The sequence below is a fragment of the Pogoniulus pusillus genome, unplaced genomic scaffold, assembly GCF_015220805.1.
Source record: "Pogoniulus pusillus isolate bPogPus1 unplaced genomic scaffold, bPogPus1.pri scaffold_58_arrow_ctg1, whole genome shotgun sequence".
Taxonomy (NCBI): domain Eukaryota; kingdom Metazoa; phylum Chordata; class Aves; order Piciformes; family Lybiidae; genus Pogoniulus; species Pogoniulus pusillus.
The window spans coordinates 518,696-540,776 of NW_026974711.1; the positions used below are offsets into that span (position 1 = coordinate 518,696).

General features: G+C 67.2%; 1 protein-coding gene across 1 annotated transcript; it reads right to left on the reverse strand.

Moving 5' to 3' along the window:
- Positions 1-3,992: 3,992 nt before the first annotated feature.
- Positions 3,993-20,703, reverse strand: BAZ2A (bromodomain adjacent to zinc finger domain 2A). Its single transcript, XM_064141510.1, is given in 29 exon segments — positions 3,993-4,761; positions 5,601-5,744; positions 5,842-6,077; positions 6,421-6,567; positions 6,649-6,781; positions 6,860-7,143; positions 7,306-7,469; positions 7,552-7,707; positions 7,805-8,030; positions 8,335-8,760; positions 8,762-8,928; positions 9,027-9,162; positions 9,249-9,308; positions 9,399-9,555; positions 9,693-9,767; positions 9,887-10,101; positions 10,602-10,856; positions 10,957-11,289; positions 11,803-11,864; positions 11,970-12,177; positions 12,816-12,917; positions 13,042-13,150; positions 13,236-13,296; positions 13,861-14,085; positions 14,416-14,595; positions 15,663-15,848; positions 16,249-16,830; positions 17,767-17,898; positions 20,573-20,703. Coding segments are annotated over 28 exon segments (5,328 nt in total). The 5' UTR covers positions 17,897-17,898; positions 20,573-20,703; the 3' UTR covers positions 3,993-4,592.
- Positions 20,704-22,081: the final 1,378 nt, after the last annotated feature.

The window sequence follows — 22,081 nt, forward strand, 5'->3', positions numbered from 1 at the left end:
GAGCTGGATTGTGTGGTCCTGCTCTGGCAGGGGGGGGTGGACTCGATGATCTCCTTGGGTCCCTTCCAACCCCTAATATGCTGTGAGTTTGTGACCTCCAGGGGACAGCAACTCCACCACCTCCCTGGGCAGCCCATTCCAATGCCAATCACTCTCTCTGCCAACAGCTTCCTCCTAACATCCAGCCTAGACCTCCTGGCACAACCTGAGACTGTGTCCCCTCATTCTGTTGCTGGTTGCCTGGCAGAAGAGACCAACCCTGGCATCCTGTGCTCCTCTTCAGCTGCTGTCAGCCAAGCCCAGGTCCCTCTCTGCTGGACAGGTTCCACTCACTCTGCTCCCAGCTCAGAGCATTCATGAGGTTGTTGTGACCTAAGTGCACTTGGCCTTGGTGAACCTCCTCCCATTGTCCTCTCCCCTGAGGAGCACCACTAGGGACCAGCCTCCAGCTGGAGTTTGCTCCATTCCACACCACCCTTCGGACCTGGGCAGCAGACAGCTTTCAGCCCATCACAGTCTCCATCCACCCAGGCCCTGGGCAGAAGCTGTCCCCAGGAGGATGCTGTGGGACAGTGTCTAAGGCTTTACCAAAGCCCAGGTGGACACATCCACATGCACCAGGCAGGGCAGCAAGCCCCAGCTCAGGTTGGTTAAGCAGGACCTGCCCTTCATGAGCCCACAGTGGCAGGGCCCAATGATCCTGTCCCGTGCACGATGCCACTCAGCAGGACTTGCCCCATGCCTTTCCCTGGCACCAAGGATCCTGTCAGACTGACAACCCTGGAGTCTCCCAGACCCTCCTCCTGCTCCTTAAGTGCTGGGATCACACCACCCTGGGGGGGCACCACAAGACCCTCCCAGCCCTGGTCCCCCAAATCCTTTCACCGTGCAGGCTGAGGGGGGGGGTCTCTGCAGCAGCCATCCAGAGCCCACATTCCTCTGCAACCCCTTCCATACCCCAACACCCCCAAGAGCTCAGCACCCCTAAAACCTGCTCCAAGCCCAGCACCCCCCCCCCCCCAGACAGAGCCTGGACCAGTGTGTGTCTATCAAACGTGAGTTGTTTATTTCTGGGGGGGACGCAACACGCGGGGGGGGGGGAGGGGGGAGGAGGTCCTACAGCTCGTGGGGACATCAACAGGCAACTGGAGGGGGGAGAAAGGAAGGGGGGTGGGGGGGGAGGGTGTGACACAATGAAGCTGCCCCTCCCCCCCCCTCCTTCTCCCTCCCTCTAAACCCTGATTAAAAACGAGATTGGTCCTAAAAATATAGAAAGAACTGAATTGGACATCACCAAACCTGGACATTATCAAAAGGTCACTACCCCACGCGGCTGGCTCTAGAAAAGGCTGGGGGCAGGGGGGGGGAGGGGGCCGCGGTGCTTTGGGGGGGGGTGGGGGGGGCACACACACACAGAGTGCTCCCCAGAACATCAAGGGTTTGGGGGAGGGGGAGGGAGAGGGTGAGGGGAGGCAAAGAGAAACAACCCAACCCCTCTCAGCCCCGTCCCACCCCCTCCAATCCCTCCCTCCTCCAGCCCCCAGCGCATCGCAGCTCAGCAGCAGGGCTTGGGGAAAAGGGAGCTGGGGAGGAGGTGGTGTTAATGGGGGGGGGGGGCGAGGGGAGGCAAAGGGAAACAACCCAACGCCCCTCTCCCCTCCCAATCCCTCCTCCTCCAGCGCCCAGCGCATCCCAGCTCAGCAGGACCTGGGGAACAGGGAGCTGGGGAGAGGATGGTGTTAGTGAGGGGAGGGCGAGGGAAGGCAAAGGGAAACAACCTAACGCCCCTCTCCCCTCCCAATCCCTCCTCCTCCAGCCCCCAGCGCATCCCAGCTCAGCAGGGCTTGGGGAATGGGGAGCAGGGGAGGGGATGATGTGGGGAGGCAAAAAGGGAAACAACCCAACGCCCCCCTCCCCTCCCAATCCTTCCTCCTCCAGCCCCCAGTGCATCCCAGCTCAGCAGGGCTTGGGGAATGGGGAGCAGGGGAGAGGATGGTGTTATTGGGGGGGGGGGGAGGGGGAGAGGGGAGGCAAAAGGAAACAACCCAACGCTCCCCTCCCCTCCTGCTGCAGTCCCCAGAGCATCCCAGCTCAGCAGCAGGGCTTGGGGAATGGGGAGCAGGGGAGGGGATGATGTGGGGAGGCAAAGGGAAACAACCCAACGCCCCCCTCCCCTCCTCCTCCAGCCCCCAGCGCATCCCAGCTCAGCAGGGCTTGGGGAATGGGGGCCGGGGGAGGGGATGATGTTAGTAGCGGGGGCGGGGAGGGAGTTAAACTGGAGGTGATGGAGAGTCAAAAGTGTGGCAGGGGCGGGGGGAGGGGGTCAGAGAGTCAAACTGTCAGGTGCTAAAAGATGGGGAGAGGGTTGGGGAAGGCAACATTAAAGAACCAAACACACGAGACCGATAGGGAGAGACTCCAGGAAAGATTTGCCACGACAAAAGTGGGGGGAGGGTGGGGGGAAAAAAAGAAGAAACAAACAACAACAAACCAAACCCCCCCCCCCCCCAAAAAAAAAAAAAAGAAACAAAAGAGAAAACAAAACAAAACAATAAAACCAACCAAAAAAAACCCAAACAAACACAAAACCCAAACGAAACCAACCCAAACTCACCTCCCCCCCCCTGAAAAAAAAAACCAACAACAACAACAACCCTGAAACGTTTGTGGGGGAGGGGAAAAGAAAAAGAAGCATCCAAAAAAACCCAAAACCCCAAAAGCCCCCAGCAGGGGTTGGGCACAGCGAGGATCGGTAGAGAAAAATATAAATATTTCTGCGTCCGTAGAAAGGTCCCAAGGGAGGCTCCAACCCGGAGCAGAGCAACAACAAAACCAACCCAAAGGGCTCCTGGCTGAGGTTCTCTGAGAGAAAAAAAGGCTACTTTGAGAGGGGGGGAAGGAAGGGGGAGGGGGGGGGGGGAAAATGGGGGAGGGGGCTTCGGGGGCTGCCCTGGCCCCAGGTAGGTGAGTTGTTTTGTTTTTTTTCAGTGCTCTGTAGGGTTGTGGCCCCCTGCCCACCCCCGCCCAACCCAACCCCCCCCCCCCCCCCGAGTCCCCTCCGGCCACCGAACCCCCAGAGCGAGTACCCGTAATATCCTGGCCGGGGGGGGAGGGGAAGGGCTGGGGAGGGGGCTAAGGGGGCAGCTGAGCCTCCTCCCTGGCTGCCCACTGTGTGAGGAGGGGGAGATGGGGGTAGGGAAGGGGGGAGAAGGATGTAGCCCCCACCTCAGTTTGAGCCCCCTCCCCTCTCCATCAGCCAGGGAGGGTGCCCCCGACCTTGCCCCCCTGCTCCATGACCTGGCAGGGGTCCTGGGGGGAGGACACACCTGCCTGAGGCTTTAAGTCCATATGACAGGGGGGGGCCCCCTCCCCTCCCAGCCCCGGGGCCTGCAGCAGCATCCCTGAGGGATCCCAATGAGGGGCGAGGAGGCAGCCAGGACCCCAGCCCAGGCCCCTGGGGCTGATGGGGGGAGGAGAGATCCCCGTGCTGGGGAGGGGGAGGACAAGGGGAGAGAGAGAGGTTGGGGGGGGAGGGAGGAGGAGGTTCGGGTGGGGTGGGATAGGGCGCAGGCTCTTCCTGAGACATGGAGGCAGGGAAAGGGGCTGTGCCCCCCCCCCCCCCATCTCTACCCTCCCCACTTTGCTCCCTGGAGCCAAGTGGGGATGGGGGCAGCACCCACCTTTGGTCCAGGGGGCTGCAGGAGAGGGGGGGGGGAGAGAGGGAGGAGGAGTTACACCGGGGGGGGTCTCCCCTCCCTGTAAAGTGTCTGTATGGGTGGGTGGGGGGGGGGGGGGGGGTCCCGGCTCAGGAAGGAGGGCGGGGGGGGGGGGGGGGGGCTAAGTCCACTTTACTGGCCAAAAATGCCTGTAGACCTGCACAGGAGTGCTCGGACACATTCACTACAACTATTGCTATCATTAAATAATCCCAGCGGGGGGGGGGGCGGGGGGGGGGAGGGGGAAAGGGAAGGGAGAGAGGGGGAAGGGGGAAAGGGGAGGGGGAAGAGGGAACAGGGAGGGGGAAGGGAATTTGCTTCCCTCTTTATTTTTTTTCCTGTTTTTTTTAAGGGGGGGTTCTAGAAAGGGGAAAGAGGAGGGGGGGGCGGGAGGGGGGGAGTCTGTTTCTGCTCTTAGTTAGAAAATAAAGTTGAAAAGAAAGAAAGAAAAAAAAAAAAAACCCAACTTTTTTTTTTTTTCTTCTTCTTCTTTTTGGCTTTACAGAGTCTGGGAGCTTGGTGGTGCTGGGGGTGAGGAGAGGGGGTGGGGGGAGAGGGTTGTGGTGCTCAGCAGTGGAAAGGGTCCAAGAAGAGGCTGGGATTTAGGGGAGGAGGTTCCCGGTCAGCAGGAAGGGGTCAGGGTCGTAGGAAAGAGGCAGAGGAGGAGGAGGGGGTGGGGTGGGTTTGGCCCCCACCATGGGATCAGCAGGCAGCGAGATCAGCTCCAGAGGAGTCAGTTCTTGTTTTGAGGGGGTGGGGGGGTGCAGAGAGGAGACCCCAACCCCAGCCGGGAAGGTGGGAGGTGGGGGGTGGGTGGGGGTGTGTGTGTTGTTGGGGGGGGGGGGGGTCGGGGCCGTGTGCCCCCCCCCTCCTCGCTCACGGCTGCGCCGCGTGGCTTCCCTGATAGAATTCCTCCCAGCGGCTCTGGAAGAACTGGCGCATGGAGAGTCCTGCCTGCCCCACGGCGGAGTCGTCCTCGTTGAACGTGCGGCAGTTGTCGAACACCAGCAGCGCGTCCGCGGCGAACTCCGCCGAGCTCGAGTACCTGCCCCGGGAACGACACACCTCAGGCACTGCCCCCGGCCCGCACAGGCACCTGCGCCCCTGAAGGGCACACCAGGAGCGACCACGGAGCCCACTCAGGGACCTCCAGCCTAGGAGGAACCCACGGAGCCCACTCAGGGATCTCCATCCTCAAGAGGAACCCACGGAGCCCACCCAGGGACCTCCAGCCCCAGGAGGAACCCACGGAGCCCATCCAGGGACCTCCAGCCCCAGGAGGAACCCACGGAGCCCATCCAGGGACCTCCAGCCCCAAGAGGAACCCACGGAGCCCACTCAGGGACCTTCATCCCCAGGAGGAACCCACGGAACCCATCCAGGGACCTCCAGCCTAGGAGGAACCCACAGAGCCCACTCAGGGACCTCCAGCCCCAAGAGCAACCCACGGAACCCATCCAGGGACCTCCAGCCCCAGGAACGATCCCAATGCAGAGACAGAGGGACCCACTCCACCCCCCCGCGCCCCAGGAGGAACCCACGGAGCCCACCCAGGGACCTCCAGCTCCAGGAGGAACCACAGAACCCACCCAGGGACCTCCAGCCCCAGGAACAATCCTGCTGGAGAGAGGGAGGGAGGGGAGGAGGAAGGGAGGGGAGGAGACCCTCCAGCCCCAGGAGGGGACCCTCCAGCCCCAGGAGGGACCCCGCAGCCCGGGCAGGATGCCACCATCCAGAGGAAGGGCAGCTCAAGTCCACCTTGGGACCCTCATCTCCAGGAAGGGAACCTCAGCCCACTCAGTACCCCAACTCCAGCCCCCCCCGGGAGGGGGCCGCTCTAACCCACCCGGGACGGCCGAGCCCCGCCCCTCCCCCGCCGCTCACCCTCCCCGCAGCAGCCGCGTCCGCATGGTGGCGAAGTCCATGGGGTTCTTGATGACCCTGCGGTAGCCTGGCACCAGCCGCGGGTTGACAGGCTCCAGGAAGGGCCACGCGTCCTCGTGCGACTCCATCTCCATCAGGATGATCCTGAGGTGGGGGGCAGCAGGGTGAGGGGATGGCCTGGGGCGGGGGGAGAGGGGGGGACGGCGACGACACGGGTGGGCCCCGTTTCCCTCCCACTCACTCGCAGAAGGTGAGGTCGCTGGGCTGGCCCCGCGTGGTGGTGCCCCTCCGCCTGCTGGGGGTCAGGCCCTCGCCCGCGTAGCGTGGCACGGGCAGCCCCCCGCGGCGGCGTGAGGCCGGGCGGCGGCGTGGACTCTCCTCCTCCTCCTCCTCCTCCGGGAAGCTCCCCGCGAACGGACGCCCTCGTTTCCGCTTCTTGCCGCGCCGGGGGGAGATGGGGTCCCGGTATGCCCCTGACTGTGGGGGGGAGACATAGAGGGGTCACCACTGGAGCCTGGGGTCACCACTGGAGCCTGGGTGGGTACTCGAGGGGGTGGTCAGCACCAGCCCCTGGGTGGGTACTGAAGGGGGTGGTCACCACCAGCCACAGGGTAGGGTATGCGAGGGGGTGGTCACCACCAGCTCTGGGTAGGGTACTCAAGGGGGTGGTCACCACCAGCCCCTGGGTGGGTACTGAAGGGGGTGGTTACCACCAGCCTCAGGGTAGGGTATGCGAGGGTGTGGTCACCACTAGCCCTGGACGGGTATTCAATGGGGTGGTCACCACCAGCCCCTGGGCGGGAGGTCCCCCACGACCTACCCGGGAGACACAGACGGAGCAGAACCAGTCGCCCTCGGGCACCTCTGTCATTTTGGGCCGGTGGCAGTAGAGGTGGCAGCCGCGGTCGCAGCCGTCGCACAGCAGCAGGTGCTCATCGTCGTCCCCTCGCCGGCACACCAGGCAGGTCTGCAGGGGGCAAGGCTCAGCCGCGGGGTCGTCCCTGTCCCCACGCCCCTCCCGGTGCCCAGCGGCCGCTCGGGGTCTCACCACTCTGTTGACAGACTTCTCCCAGGCGATCGACTTCTCCAGCTGGTAGATGCAGAGGGACACTTGGGCCGCGCTCCGGCAGCGCTCCAGCGTCTGCCGCCACGTCCGCACCCGCGGTGTGATCTCGTAGGCTCTGCGGCGGCAAAGGCAAAGTCAGCTGCAGCCGCCCGCGGTGCCCGCGACCGAGGCGAGGAGGGGACGTGGGGCTCACATCTCGGTGGGGCCCAGGCTCAGCTCCTCGGGGCCGCTCAGCACCACCTTCTCCACCACCACCTCGTGCAGCGGCCAGAGCGGCTCCTTCAGGTAGCGCCGCTCCACGTTCTGCTCCAGCGCCGCCAGCCGCAGCACCGCCAGGTCCAGCGGGTTGGTAGGCTCCCGGCACAGCGGCAGCCCCTCCCGGCGGCTCCGGATCGTGATGTCCTCCAGGGGCTCCACCTTGTGCTCGCAATACTGCAGGTCAGCCCGCGTGGAGTCAGGGCTTGGGCAGGTCCAGCCCTGCGAGATGAGGAGGAGAGATGAGGAGGAGAAGAAGAGGTGAGGAGGAGGAGGAGGAAAGGGGGAAAAGAAAAGAGGAGAGGAAAGACAAGGGTTCAGGGGTGAGTGCCTAACCAAGGCCACCGCAGCACCCAGCCGAGGCCACCCCAGGCTGGCACCCACCCGGATCTGCAGGTCTGCCATCAGAACACGCTGCTCCAGCTCCTCCACCCACTGCAGCACGGCCAGGTCGGCCTCGTAGGCTCTCTCCATCACCGACCACTGGGCCAGGGCTTCCTGAGACACGGCGGCTGCAGCCGCCTCGGGGCGTGGGTGGAAGATGGGGTCTGGGAGGGACAGAAGGTGAGGGAGGGCTCAGCGGGGCTGGGGACAAGCAGCAGCAGGCTCCCCAGCTTGGGCAGCTCTTACCAGTGGTGGCCCTCAGGCAGACCTCCCGCAGGAACTCCTTGTGCTTGGTGAGGTGCTTGTGCAGTGCCTTCTCGCGGATGCCTCGCGGGTGCAGCGCCCGAGCCACTGCCTCCAGCTCCTCGGGGTGCTGCAGCCACCACCAGCCGCTCTGCATCTCTGCAAGGCAGCGCCGCAGCGCTCAGCGCCGTGCCAGGGGCCCACCGGCAGCCCCCGACCCGGGGGGAGCCAGAGCGGGGTTGGGCTGGGCTCTCACCGGGAGGCACAGGCTGCTCTGTCTGCTGGGTCAGGTACTTCTGTTCGATCTGTTTGAAGAATTTGGTGGGAGGTCGCCCTCGGCGCTTAGGCTGCCCCTGGGGGTCCTGGAGCTTCTCCAGGCTGCCCCGGCTCCGGGGACAGGCACCTTGGGCCCTGGCACCAGCAGGCACCGGCGTGGAAGCGAGCAGGGGAGTGGTAGGGTCATCCATGGGGAGGCCGTTGAGCTGGTGGAGATGGAGCACATCACAGAAGGACCAGGCTCACTCCACAGCCACTGCCCCATGGCCCCCAATCCTCAGCCCCCAATCCTCAGCCCCCAACCCCACAGCTTCCAACCCCGCAGCCCCTCCAGCTCTGAGGCTGTTCCACCCTGTGGGCTGGGGGCAGCAGAACCAAGCTCCAGGAAGCTGCCTGCAAGGAGAGCATCCCCAGCCCCAAGGTGTCCAGTGCCCAGGCAGCGAGTCCCACCCAGGTCCCCTGCAAGGAGGTCCCCCCCAGCGTGGTCCCCAGAGCCCCCTAGGCTGGTACCTGTCGGGCAGGGCCCTTGGGCAGGTCGCTGCGGGGCTGCCCGCGGGGCTGAGCACTGGCTCGAGGCGAGGGCTCGGCAGAGGAGGTAGCGAGGGGGGCCCGGTCGTGGCAAGGCGTCCGGGGCAGCAGGTTGAACCAGGGGCCCTGCTTGTCAGCAGCCTGAGGGACACTTTTCTTCTTCTCCTTCTCCTTCTCCTCCTCCTCCTCCTCCACCTCGGCAGGGTCAGGTGGGGTCTGGAGCAAGGTGGAGTTCCCCATGTCCCCCTTGCTGGGGCTGCTGTCCGGGGTGAGGACGGAGTCCCTGAGCAGGGAGGACTGGGTCTGGCTCAGCCAGGAGAGGAAGGCAGACTGGCTGAGGTCGTGCTGGCTCTGCCCGAGGGGCACCGGCTCCTCCAGCACCCCGTTAACGGGGGGGGGGTCTGGGCCCGCAGTGCTGCGGCAGCTCCTCCTTGCTCTTGCGGGGGCGGCCGCGGGCACGGGAGGCCGTGCAGCTGGTGCGGCTGGCAATGGGCACAGCCAGGGGCTCCTGCTTCAGCGGGCACACGCGAGGGGATGGCTTCTCCTCCGTGGGCTCCGGCGGCGCCGGTTCGGCCGCTGCCAGGGCAGAAGGGGGTCAGATGATGGGGTCCTGGGGGTGGGAGGGGCCTCTCCCAACCAAGACATCCCACCCAAGGAGCCCCTTCCCGGCTCACCCTCTGCACCCTCGACGAAGATGCCACCCAGGTGGGGCAGGACCCAGTAGCGCCGCCGGTACCGGTCCTGGCCCAGAGAGGCTGCTCGCAGCGTCTGTGAGGAGTGCAGCAGCTTCTTGCGGAAGAACATCTGCCTCTGCGGGGGGAGCACAGGGTGGGGAGGGGTCCCACAGCGCCACGGCTGGGGAGGACCCCCCTCAGAGCCCTTCAGAGCCTGCTCACCTTCACCAGCTTCTCAATTTGCCTCTCGAGCTCCGGGATGCTGGACGCGGACGCCTCAGCCTGGGCAAGAGATGAGATTGTCAGGGACCCCTCTGAGGATGCCATCCCCACCTCTGCCCTCAGCAGGGAAGAGCCTCGTGGCCACCTTACCTCCTCCTCCCTGCGGGATTTCCGTCCTCGGCTCTCCTCCTCTTCCTCCATCTCCACCTCCTCGGTGAGGCGGGAGCTGCGCCGCCGCCTGCCGTCCTCCCAGCCGCTGAGCTCCGCCTCGGGCCGCCCGGTCCGCTTGGCCAGGGCCACCTTCAATCTGCCAAAGCACAGCCGAGGTGCCCACCCTGCTGCTTGTCCCACTGCCTGAACCGATGCCCACCTTGCTGCCTGTCCCGCTGGCTCCACCACTGCCCACCCTGCCCACCCTGGTGCCCGTCGCCCCTGCGTGCCCACCTGCGCAGCCGGCCCTCGATGATCCATTTGTTCTTCCTGTAGCTGGACATATTCTCCAGGGTCTTGTCGATCTCACTGCAGTGAGACAGCCCTGGCTGTGCTGGGTGGCCCTCAAGCCTCAGGGTGCCCCACACCAGTGCCAACCTGCCCATGTGCCCATCGAAGGGCCCTCTTGTCCCCATGCCATGGCTCACTTGATGATGAGGGCGCTGCTGTTGAGCTCGTTGACCAGGAAGGCCAAGATGGAAGCTTTCTGCTCCGGGGGCAGCGCCTGGAAGGGTTTGGTGCGCAGCGCCTGGCACAGCTCCTCGCCCGCGCCGTAGGCAGTCAGGAAGCAGCGCAGGACCTCGGAGACGGTGTCACGGTTCAGGCTGATCTCTGACACCTTCTCCCCCAGGATCTTCAGGGACTGGGCACAGTGGAGGAAAGGACTGGTTCAGAGGCTCGACCCAAGCTTGGGTTTGCCAAGAGGGAGTCAAAAAAAAAAAACAAACTAGGGAGGATGGCAGCACCAGGAGGGGAAAAGCAGACCAGGATCCCAAATCCAAGTGGCAACAGGCCCAGGGGTGTCCTGGGCACAGCCAGGCCTCTGCGGCAGGATGGAGACAGGAGCCAGCTGGGCACAGGAAGAGGGTGCAGCAGCAGCACCTTCCAAATCTGGGCTCCCCCACCCAGAGCCTGCCGCAGCTGCAGCCTTATGAGAGCCCAAACTTGGCAGGGGAAGGTGCCAGGGCAGGGAAGGTGTCAGGGCAGAGTCTGGGGTGGGGCAGAGAAAGGTGCCAGTGCAGGCAATGGTATCACAGCATGGAAAAGTGCCAGAGCAGGGGCCAAGGAAGGTGCCAGGGCAGGGGTGGGGCAGGAGAAAGTGTCAGGGCAGATTCTGAGGCAAGGGAAGGTGCCAGGGCTCACCTGGCAGTAGGGTGGCATTCCAGGGTCGTAGAGAGCAGCCTGCAGCAGCCGCACCAGCAGATCCTGCACCTCGCCCGCGCTGTCGCCCACCCCCAGCAGCCCCTCCTGCAGGGCACACAGGCTGGGCACATCCTTGGCAGGGTCGAAGCCCAGGACTTTGCCATAGCTCTGGAGGAACTCCACCACCGTCAGACAGTTGGAGAAGGCTCTGCTGGGCAGGATGAGGCCTGGGATGCGGGAGAAGGCTGGCAGGGGCTGCAGAAGAGGAGCCAAAGAAGGGCTGGTCAGGGCTGGTGGCAGGCTGAGGGCTCATCTAGCCGGGCACAGCCCAGCAGCCCCCATGGCCCCAGCCCACCTGGTGGTCCCCTAGGCACATGTCCTCTGTGGGCTTCTTCATCTCCTCCAGGATGAGCTGCTGGCGGCGCCGCTCCTCCAGCCGGCGCTGGGCCAGGAGCCCTTTGTCGGTCTTGCGAGGGCCTTTGCCCTTCCTCTCCTTGGGCCGTGCCCTCTCTTTGCCCTTCTCCGCCTTGCCCTTCTTCTCCTTGGCCTGAGCACAGATCCCAGGACGCGTGGGGGGAGCAGCTCCATCTCCTGCTCCTGGCCTCGTCCCTCGCAGACTGACTTTGGCCTTCTTCTTGACCTCTTTCGCTCTGGGAGCTTTGGTTTCCTGCTTCTGCTTGTTCTTGGCCTGCAGAGGACAGGCCCAGCTCAGGCACCCAAGGCTCTGCCTGCGCTGGGCAGTGGCAAAGGCTGGCACAGACCTTTAAAACCAAGTCCAAGCGCTGAGCCTGCACCACCATGGCCACCAAACCACTTCCCCAGCTGCCACAGCCACAGGTCTCCAGAACACCTCCAGGGATGGGCACTTCATCACCTCCCCGGGCAGCCTGTGCCAGTCCCTGAGCACTCTGGCAGTTCCTCACGGCCAACCTGAACCTCCCCTGGAGCAACCTGAGACCATTTCCTTTCCTGTCCCTTGTTCCTTGGCTGAAGAGACCAAGCCTGACCTCACTGCAGCCACAGAGAGCCAGGAGGCCAAACCATGGCCCTCAGCACCACAGCTCCAGGACTTTAAAGCCCTTCCAGGGGTGAGGTCTCCAACTACTGCCCTGGGCAGATAGGGCCAAGCCTTGACAACCCTTCTGAGAAAGCCTCCACCCCAGCAAGGTCCCAGCAGCAGCCCCCCAGGATCTCCTCCTACCTTTCTCCTCATTTTCTTCTTGATTTTGCTCATTTTCAGCTTGTCCTCATCGCTGAGCACCTCTGCAGGAGCGTGGAGGGAGGGCAGTGACGGACCAGAGCCACCAGAGCCAGGCTGCAAGGGGCTGCACCAACGCCCCCCGAGCTGGTGGGGCCGGGGCAGGGTACCTTGAGCTTCCAGCTTCTTCAGCAGCCTCGCGTCCGTCTTGCTCAGCAGGTCCAGCCTGGCCTTGGGCGGGCGGCCCCGGCCACGCTTGGCGGCCGCCGGCTCCCGGGGCTTGGCCTTCTCGGCGTTGCGAGGCCGCCCGCGCTTGCCCGTGATGGCCTGGATGCGCGAGGGGATCTCCTCGGGGCTCAGCTTCACCCACTGCAGACCCTGCGGCGCCCACCCGCGTCAGCTCCCGCAGCGGGGCAAGGGGGCAGGGGCGCAGGGCGGCTCGGAGCCCCCAGACCTACCCTTGGCACATCCCACTGGCAGCCCCCAGACCCACCTCCAGCATATCCCACTCGCAGCCCCCAGACCCACCTCCAGCATATCCCACTCGCAGCCCCCAGACCTGCCCTTGGCACATCCCACTGGCAGCCCCCAGACCCACCTCCAGCATATCCCACTCGCAGCCCCCAGACCCACCTCCAGCATATCCCACTCGCAGCCCCCAGACCTGCCTCCGGTGCCTCCCGCTTGGAGCCCCCAGACCTGCCTCCGGTGCCTCCCGCTTGGAGCCCCCAGACCCACTGCCAGCATGTCCCACTCAGAGCACCCAGTCTCACCTCCGGCATATCCTGCTCAGAGCCCCAGACCCACCTTTGGCACATCATGCTTAGAGCCCCCAGACCCACTCTTGGCATGTCCCACTCAGAGCCCCCAGACCCACCGCCAGCATGTCCCACTCAGAGCACCCAGTCTCACCTCCAGCATATCCCGCTCAGAGCCCCAGACCCACCCTTGGCACATCCCACTCGCAGCCCCCAGACCCACCCTTGGCACATCCCACTCGCAGCCCCCAGACCCACCTCCGGCGTGTCCCGCTCCTCGTAGAAGTCCCCCACCGGCATGCGGGGGCTGAAGCTGAAGTGCTCCCGGCGGACATCCTGCACCACATTCCTGCTCAGGTACTGCAGGAGGAGGAAGAGGAAGAAGACTGTAGGGGGAGCTCAGCGCTCTGCACCCCACAGCAGCAGCTGGGGGGGTCTGGTAGAGCTGGGGTTGGCCTTGGTGGGCCAGGCCTGGGGTCCCTACCTTGATCACCTCCGGGAACTGCTTCATCCTCTTCCCGCAGGGTCCATAGTACCAGGTCTCGCCCTGCCAGCGATGGTTCCCCTTCTTGATCCGCACTTCCCTCCTCCACCTGGGCACACAGAGCCTCAGCTCGGGGCCGTGGGGCGGCCGAGCAGCAGGACAGGAGGGAAGGAAGGGGACATGGCACCACGTACCCGTGCTGCAGAGGGAAGCGCACCTCGTCTGGGGTGGCAATGCGGCGGCGAGGGACATCACCTGCCAGAGGGGACAGCGGGCACTGGGCCTGGCTGTGCTGGCTGGGGAGGGCAGCTGGGGGGGCTGTTAGCTGGCTGTAAGGGGGCACTAGGGAGGCTGCTGGATGGCTGCAGGGGGGCACCTACAGGGTCTATTGCTTGGCTTTGGTGGGGGGGGCACCCCCAGGGGCTGTTGGCTGGCTGCAGGGGGACACCTACAGGGTCTATTGCTTGGATTTGGGGGGGGGGCGCCCCCAGGGGCTGTTGGATGGCTGCAGGGGGGCACCTACAGGATCTATTGCTTGGATTTGGAGGGGGGCACTCCCAGGGGCTGTTGGCTGGCTGCAGGGGGACACCTACAGGGTCTATTGCTTGGATTTGGGGGGGGGGGCACCCCCAGGGGCTGTTGGCTGGCTGCAGCGGGGCACCTACAAGGTCTATTGGTTGGCTTTGGTGGGGGGGCACCCCCAGGGGCTGTTGGCTGGCTTTGGTAGGGGCACCCTAGGGGCTACTGGCTGGCTTGGGGGGGCACCTCCAGGGGCTCTTGGCTGGCTCTGTGGGGGACACACCCCCCCGTGGGCTTTACCTGCAGCTGAGGTGCCCACCGGGGCAGCCTCCTCAATCTCTCCTGGTGCAGCTGATGTCTCCAGACAGCTGTCGGCAACTTCTTCTTCTTCCTCCTCCTCCTCTTCCTCTTCTTCCTCCTCTGCAGATGGGGCTGAGGACTCTGGCTCCAGAGGGGGCTCAAGCTCCAGGGACCCTGACTCCTCCAGCCCCGCGTGGCCACTGCTGTTCAGATCCACGCTGCCATCTGTGTGCCAAGGTCAGGGACGTCAGCACCATCCTGCTCCGCCCCTGACACCGGACAGCCCCCCCGCACCCCTCCCGGGGGGGGGCAAGAGCAGTGCCTCCCCTCCCTGCGCTGGCAGGGCACCAAGGACACCCCCAGCGTGGGGGTTCACGCGTGGCCAGGGGAAGGTCTCACACCAGCCGCAGCTCTGGGGTCTCTGCTGTGCCAGGACACACAAAGGTGCCGCAGCAGGCTTCGAGCAAGCCTGAGAGGGATGCCCGAACCCACCCCCCGCACCAGGGGGCAAGCCGCCGGCCGAGGGGCGCCAGGCTGACCCAGGGTGGCACATACCGGGCAGGGCCGGCGGCGAGCCGGGGCCCTCGAGCAGCGGCGTGGGCGAGGGTCCGGCGGGCAGCAGGCCGAAGGGGCCGGCGGAGTGCAGCGGGGGCAGGTCCGGGGGCTCCGCCAGGGGGGACTTGTCGCTCACCAGCTGCGAGTCGTCCATGGCATAGAGGTCACCGGTGCCAGGGTCTGGAGGAGCGGGGAGCACCGAGAGCCGGGCTGGGGGCACGCAGAGCCACATCTGGGCTCCGGGGGGGGGGCGTCAGGGCAGAGCGGGTGCGAGGCTGCGGCAGAGGTGTCCCCCCCCCGGCCGCAGAGGCGCCGGCAGCGGAGGGGTTAAGGCGCTCGGAGCCCCCAGCCCCGCCCCGCGCCGCGGAGCGCAGAGCCCAAAATGGCCGTGGCGGGGCCGTGCGCGCGGAAGTACCGGCGCGGAGCAACGGCCGCGGAGCAACGGCCGCGGGGAACGGCTGCGGGGAACGGCTGCGGGGAACGGCCGCGGGGAACGGCCGCGGAGCAACGGCCGCGGGGAACGGCCGCGGGGAACGGCTGCGGGGAACGGCCGCGGGGAACGGCCGCGGCGGGAGGCAGGGCGGCGGCGGCGGCTGGCGCGGGGAGGGCCGCGGCGGTGCCGCCAGCCCGCACGGAGGAGGCCTCCGCCAGCGCCGCCACCACCCCCACCGCAACTACCGTACCCACTGCCACCACTGCCACCCCCACGGGTACCACCGTACCCACTGCCACGGCTGCCACCCCCACGGGTACCACCGTACCCACGGGTACCACCATCCCCACTGCCACGGCTGCCACCCCCACGGGTACCACCGTACCCACTGCCACGGCTGCCACCCCCACGGCTACCACCGTACCCACTGCCACAGCTGCCACCCCCACGGCATCTACCGTACCCACTGCCACGGCTGCCACCCCCACGGGTACCACCGTACCCACTGCCACAGCTGCCACCCCCACGGCATCTACCGTACCCACTGCCACCACTGCCACCCCCACGGGTACCACCGTACCCGCTGCCACCACTGCCACCCCCACGGCTACCATCATCCCCACTGCCACCACTGCCACCCCCACCGCAACCACCCCACTCACCTGCTTCCCCCCACCGCTGCCACCGCTGCCACCCGCACCCACCCGGAGGGGACGGAATGGGCTGGCAGCCAGGTCCCCGGGCACACGGAGCAGTCGGGGGTGCCCGTACCAGCCAGGCACAGGCAGCTGCGCACCCTGCGGCTCCTCCCTACCTCTGGCCAGGGACTCGAAGGGCTCCAGAGGGTCCTCGCTGAGGATGGAGCTGTCCTCCAGCCGAGGGGCGATGGGCGATGTGTGCCCCAGGCAGCTGCTGCCCGTGCCAGGGGCCAGGACAGGTCCCTCCTGCCCGAGCGGCACCGTGCCAGGCCCGGACCCGTTGTAGCCACAGATCTTCAAGTCTAAAGGGAAGAAGCAGCTGAAACCAGAGCCTGTGGCACTGGGCACAAGCAAGTGACAGAACCCAGGCTGCAGCCACCCCCACCCTAGGGTATCACCCAGTGCAAGAGGCTGCACTGGAGCGGATGCCTGCTGGGTCTTCCCCTGGCACCCAGCCACCCTGGGGGAGCGCCAGCTGTGCCAGCAGCGATGCCGCAGGCTGTGCCCAGCCCAGTTTAACCTGATCCCAACACCAGCTCCAAGCTGCGACAGGCCAAAGCCTGAAGGGGGCACGGGACAGGAAGGCTGGAGGGGTCAGCCCTCCCCTGGCAGCACCGTGCCCAACTCCACTGACCTAGGTCAGGATGTAGCACCTGCTGGTGCCACAGCCCAAAGCTGTGCCAGCCTGCCCTGGGCTCCTACCTGGCTGTGCTTCCTCCAGCTCCATGCTGCCCACCAGCCCCTCTCCGTTCTCCGTGATGGCAGGGGGCATCTCTTTGGCAGTGCCAGCACCTCCCTCGCCAGCAGCCGCCTCCTCAGGCGCGCCCGGGGGCAGCGAGAAGGGTTCGGTGGCAGAGCCCAGCAGGGGGGAGGGCTGCGAGGCTGCGTAGAAGCCCTCAGGTCCGTTCTGCATCAGCTCGAAGCTCTGCTCGTGGAAGGAGTCGTAGAGCTCCTGAGAGTCGAAGTTCAGCCCCATGGGGCCGGAGGTGCCATTGCCCCAGAACTCCTCCCTGGCTGCCCGCAGGTTGGTGCCGTGCCCGGGGGACGCCGGCCGGGAGCCTCCCGCCACGCCGTTGAGCGGGAACTGTGCAAGGCCGGGCAGCGGGGGGGCAGTGGCACTGCCATCCTTGAGGCTGCCGGGCGGGTAGGGTGCGTAGTCCCAGAGGCAGTCGTAGGCGCGCAGCGGCGGCGTGCCCGCGGGCGGCGACCCGGGCACAAAGCTCCCTGAAGTACTGGGGTGAGATACAGTAGAGAAGCCATTGACATTCATGCCCCCGTTCAGACCTGTGAGGAGCCAGAGGAGAGACAGAAGGGTCAGTGGCATTGCATGGCATGGCACAGCATGGCACAGGTGTTTCTTGCCACCCTCCCTCACCAAGCTGACCAGGTCTGAGGACAGACAAACTGCCCTGGCAGCCACCATGCAATGATAGGGGCTAGAAGGTACCTCTGGAGATCATCCAGTCCCACCCCACCCTGCTCCAGCAGGGCAGCCACAGCAGCTTGCCAAGGGGCACAAGAGCCAGAGGGGGGTTGGAAGCCCTCCAGAGGAGACTCCACAATCTCTCTAGGCAGCCTGCTCAAGGCCTCCAGCAGCCTCGCACCAGAGAAGTTTCTCCTCCTGTTCAGGTGGAACCCCTCTGGGTACCAATTTGTGCCCTCTGCCCCTTGTCCTGCCTGGGGGTACCACTGAGCAGAGTCTGGCCCAACCTCTTGCCCCTACCCTTAGCTCTTGCTGAGCATCGCTCAGATCCCCTCTGGGGGATGCTCTGTTCCAGGCTCTCAGCCTTTGCTCCTCGCAGAGCTGCTCCAGGCTCTCAGCCTCTGCCCAGTCCCCCCTCCAGGAGGTTCCTCTCCCCCAGCTCTCCAGCCCGGCCAGGCCAAGCCACCTGCCCCCACTGGTCCCCCCCAGCCAAGCACTGCCATTGCCTGTGCCTGGATGCTCACATCCCCAAGACCCCCAGCTCAGCTCAGCGAATCCATGCCCCCAGCAGGCTGCTTCAGCAGCGCCAGGGCGAGCCGCAGGATGCCAGGGATTAGCCAGGAGCTTGGCCTGGCCGCGCCGGATCAGCTGAGCAGCCGAATCCAGGCACCCCCACGCCGGCACCGCAGCTTTTCTAGGCCACGGCAGCAGCAGGCAGGCAGCAGACCCCCAGGCGCGGCCCCTCTGTCCCCGTGGTGCCAGCTCAGGCTGTGCCAGCCCGGGGGAGGGTCACTTACTCTTCCCTTGCTGGGGGAAGCCGAGCGGGGAGCCGTGGGCGAAGGGACTGTCCCCTGAGGCAGGCGTGGGCTTGGGTCCTGAGGCGGCAGAGGCGAGGCTGGAGAAGCCGAAATGGTTGTTTGCTTCCATTGCTGCAGAGGGCACAAGAGGCACCAAGCTCAGCCACCGGCGGGCACTGGGCTGCCAGCACCACGTGTGCCCAGCCCTGCCACTCAGTGCCAGCACCCATGGGCAGGGCAGGCACCTTCAGCTCCGGCTCCCGGGTTCCTTAGCCAGGGAAGATGAAGTCCTGAGCCAAGGCCAATGTGATGGGGCTGGGGGTGGCTGCCAGTGAAAGCTCCCCCCCAGGACTGCGCTGCCCTTTGCCAGGCCACACAGCACTGCCAGCCCCGGGGAGGGGGGAGGAGGTGCCACCCGCACCAGCACAGCTCCTCACCGTGCTCCAGCATCCCCGGGGATGCCATCACCGCGACGCCCTGCGGGCTGCCCCCCCGCACCCCTCCCAGCATCGAACTCAAGCACTTGGCTCCATGGTGCCAGCAGCCCAGGGCCCTGGCATGGAGTGACACAGGAGCTCCAGAAGGCTTCTGGCCAGTGCACCCCTGGGGACTGACTCCCATTGCCTCCCCCCCCGGCACACAAACGCCTCTGCAGTGACAGCAGTGCCCTTGCCATGGCCGGAGGGTACCCTGTGCCCCATGGCATCACCAGGGGTGTCACCGCGGCAGGATGCAGGCTGGCTCATGTCACAGCCAAGAGCAAACCGAAGCTGCAGCCACGGAGCTGGCTCAGCACAGCCGGGGACAGGCAGGAGCTGCTGCTGACCTTCACCACCCAGGAGCAGCAATGGGCTCCTGCAGCGCAGGGCACCGCGAGCAGGGCCCTCAGTGCCAGTGGCACAGCTGGCAGCCATCCAGGGGGGGCCCTGCAAGCCTGGCAGATGAGAGCCCCAGTGCTGGGGGGGGGGGGGGGGCCTGCAGGGACACCCCACGGTCCTGCCCCACACCCAAACCTGCCCCCAGCCAAGGCAGTGCCCAGCTCTCCAGAAGGGCCAACGCTGCCCACCACTCAGTGGGCACAGTGCTCCGGTGGCAGCTCATGGCACAGCCCATGTCGAAACCCAGTTGGGGATTTCATCACCCCTCTGCCCTCTGGTGCCCTGGTGGGGGCCAGAGCAGCCGTGGCCACCGAGCGAGCTGCTCCCTCCTGGCCGGTGGCAGCAGTGACTCACCCACCGGAGAAACCCGTACGGGCAGTGACGCGGCTGCCACACACGGCGCTGCCAGCCGGCCTGGCACGGCGCTGCAGCCACCAACACCCCCCCAACCCCCGAACCGCGGCTGCCCCGACCCCGGCCAGAAGCCTCCGGTCACCGTTAGGGACCTCGGAAGCTGTTTTGCCTCAGGCTATCCAACGGCAGCCCAGAGCCCTCCCGGTGCCCCCCGCGGCTCGGCGCTGCCGGCAGCGAGGCCGTGCCAGGAGCGGACAGGTGGAGGCCACAGGTCAGCGCTGCAGCCTGGGCTGGACTGGGCACATGCCAGGCGCGGGGAAGGGAGCCAGAAGGGACAATAAACGCCAGGGCGATGGGCACAGGCTGCAGCGGGCTGCGAGGGGCCGGGCGCAGCGCTGCCGGGCACAGGCAGCGGCCAGGCTGTGCCCCGCGGCTGCCCGAGGGCAGGAGCCGGGGGACACCCTGAGCCCCGCGGGCGCCGGAGCTGCCCTCGGCGTCGCCGGGAGCTCGGCCAGCGCTGGGCGCGGTGCGGGCGGAGGCCGCCGCCGCCGCCTCCCCGGGACCGGGGCTCCCCCCGCCCGGCACCACGTGACCCGCTGCCCGGCCACAAACTGGGCCACGGTGGTAACCGGAGCCGGTGGCCAACGGGAGACAGCTGAGGACGCACCGGCGGTGAGCCGGGAGCCTCGGGCCTGGCGGCAGCGCCGCCGGCTCACCGCCGATGCTGCCCACGGGGTGACCCCCGCGGTGCCCACCGGAACAAGCAGAGCCGAGGTGGCTCAGCCGGTGTCACGGCCCAAACCCGGTGCCACCAGCACCCAGCCGGGGCTCAGCGCCAGCTGCTGGTGCCAGGCAGGGACGCGGAGCTCCCGGAGCCGGCGCTTTGGTGGTGGTGGTGTGGCGGGGGGGGGGGGGGAGGGTTGGGGGTGTTGTTAGCGAGGTTTAGCCCCGGTAGGGAGTTTGGGGCCCCCCCCTCCCCGGCCCCGGTAGCACCGGGAGGCCCCGGGAGTGCGACGCGACCTGATTAAAAAGGACGTTTCAAAAACAACGAGACGCAACCAGCGGCTGCCATTTCCCGGCCACTTCCTGCGGGGGGGGGCACCGGGACACCGACGGACACGGCCCCGGCTCGTCCCGGTCCCGGCCCCGCCACCCCCCGTGCCGCACTCCGCGGGAACAGCTCCCCCCCGCCCCCCCTCCACCACCTCCCGTTCCCTGCAGCAAGGGCACCCTCCCCCGCTCCGGCTCCAGCAGTGCCCCCCGCAGCCGCCGCCGGGGGTCCCGGGCGAGGGGTAACGAATGGGGGCGGGGGGAGTGTGTGTGCGTGGGGGTCGGACACGGACACGCGGTGCGGCCGGGGGGGGGGGGGGAGCATCTCCTTCCAGCGTCCAGGATGGGAAAGCACGGGGGGGTTGGGGGGGGGGGAGCGGGGAAGCACACCGGCCAGCGGGGAACCGGGAGGGAAGCAAGGCGCTCGGAGGAGGCCGGTAACGGAAGGTTGAGGGGGCCGGAATCTGCCCGGTCACCGGAGTGCACCGAGCTGGGGCGGGGGGGGGGGTGGGGGGGCGTCTCACCGGGGTGGGAAACGGAGAGTTAGTTCCAGTAGGGGGCCGCCCGGTTGCCCACCCCGGTCCCAAACCGCTCCACCCCCCGCAGCCGTTAACGGCACCGCTGTCCCCCCCCCCTCTCCGCCCTCCTCCCCACCCCGCACCTGGCAGAGCGGCAGCACGGGCCCGGTGGGTTCCCTCCCCCCCGGGCCCCCCGGTTCAGGCAGCGTAGGGCGGGAGGTGACTCCGCATGGCGGGGAGCGGGGCTGGGACCGCACCGGAGCGCACCGGGCCCGCCGCACCGAGCCAAGCCCGAGCCAGCGGCGGAGGGCAGGAAGCGCCGCGCGCCGCCGGGCGGGCCCAGCCCCGCCCCCCGCTCCCGGTGTCTACGTCACCACCGCCGCGGTGGCGTCACCGGGAACGGCGCCGCACGTCACCGGGGGGGGGGATGGGGGCGGTCCGCGTGCCCACGTGGGAGGGGATCCCCGCCCCCGGCGGGGTCAGGGCGGGGGGAATCCCCACGCGGGGCCGTGTCCCCCCTCCCCGCAGCACCGGGACACCCCTCGCCTTGCCGCGCTCCCCTCCCCTGCGCTGCCCTCGTCACCGCCGCCCCCCCGTTTCCCGTACCGCCCTCCGGCCCTGCCGCTTCCCCTTTCGCTTTCCCTTCTGCCCCCCCCGCCGCAGCCGCCGCTCAGTCCCAAAGAACCGGAGGAAGGGACTGCGGCGAACCAGGACCCTACCGGGACCCGGGGGCTCCCCGGAGGCCATGGGGACACCAGGGCAGCCCCCCAGCCCCCCCCCCCCATCCTCCCGGGATTCCCGGTGACGTCACGCGGCACCGGCCGGGCCAAAGTGCGCAGGGACCGGAGGAGCCTCTCGGTGTCAGGGCGGACATGGGGAGAAGAGGGTCCCGGTACCAGTGTCGGGGGTGGTCGTCCCGGTGTGGCACCGGAGCTGTCCTCGGGAGAAGAGGACGGAATCCCTGCCTGGTGCAGTGGTTCCCTTGCCGGGGCCGCTGGAGGGGGTCCCGGTATAGAGCCGGGGATCCCGGTGCAGCAAGCCTGACGCTTCGGGGGCCCAGGTGCAGCGGTGAGGCGGAAGAAGCGGGGAGGAGGGGGTGGGGGGGGGAGGGGTACCCCCGGCTCCGGGGCTGTCCCGAGCGGTGCATACCTTGGGTGCGCCGATGCCGGCCTGGCGCCGGCCCCGGTGCCCACCCGGTGCGGTGCCGGTGTTGGAGCCGGTGCCCGGTAGTGAAGCCGGTACCGGGCGGCGGCGCAGGTGCTCCCGGCCCCGCGTGATGTAAGCGCCGCCGCCGCCACCGCCCCCTCCGCCAGCGGGACGCGGCCGCGCCGCCATTTAAAGGGACCGCAGAGCCTCGCTGGGGCTGCTGCCGGTGCCCTCCGCACTGGGGTCGCGCCGAGTTCCCAAACTCCTTCACTCCACTCCGGTCCCGGTGCAGGGCCCTGCCCCGCGGGGGGTGTCAGCGTTGGGGTATAGGGGTTGGCTGTGGGGGGGGGGTGGAGGGAAGGCGTCTCC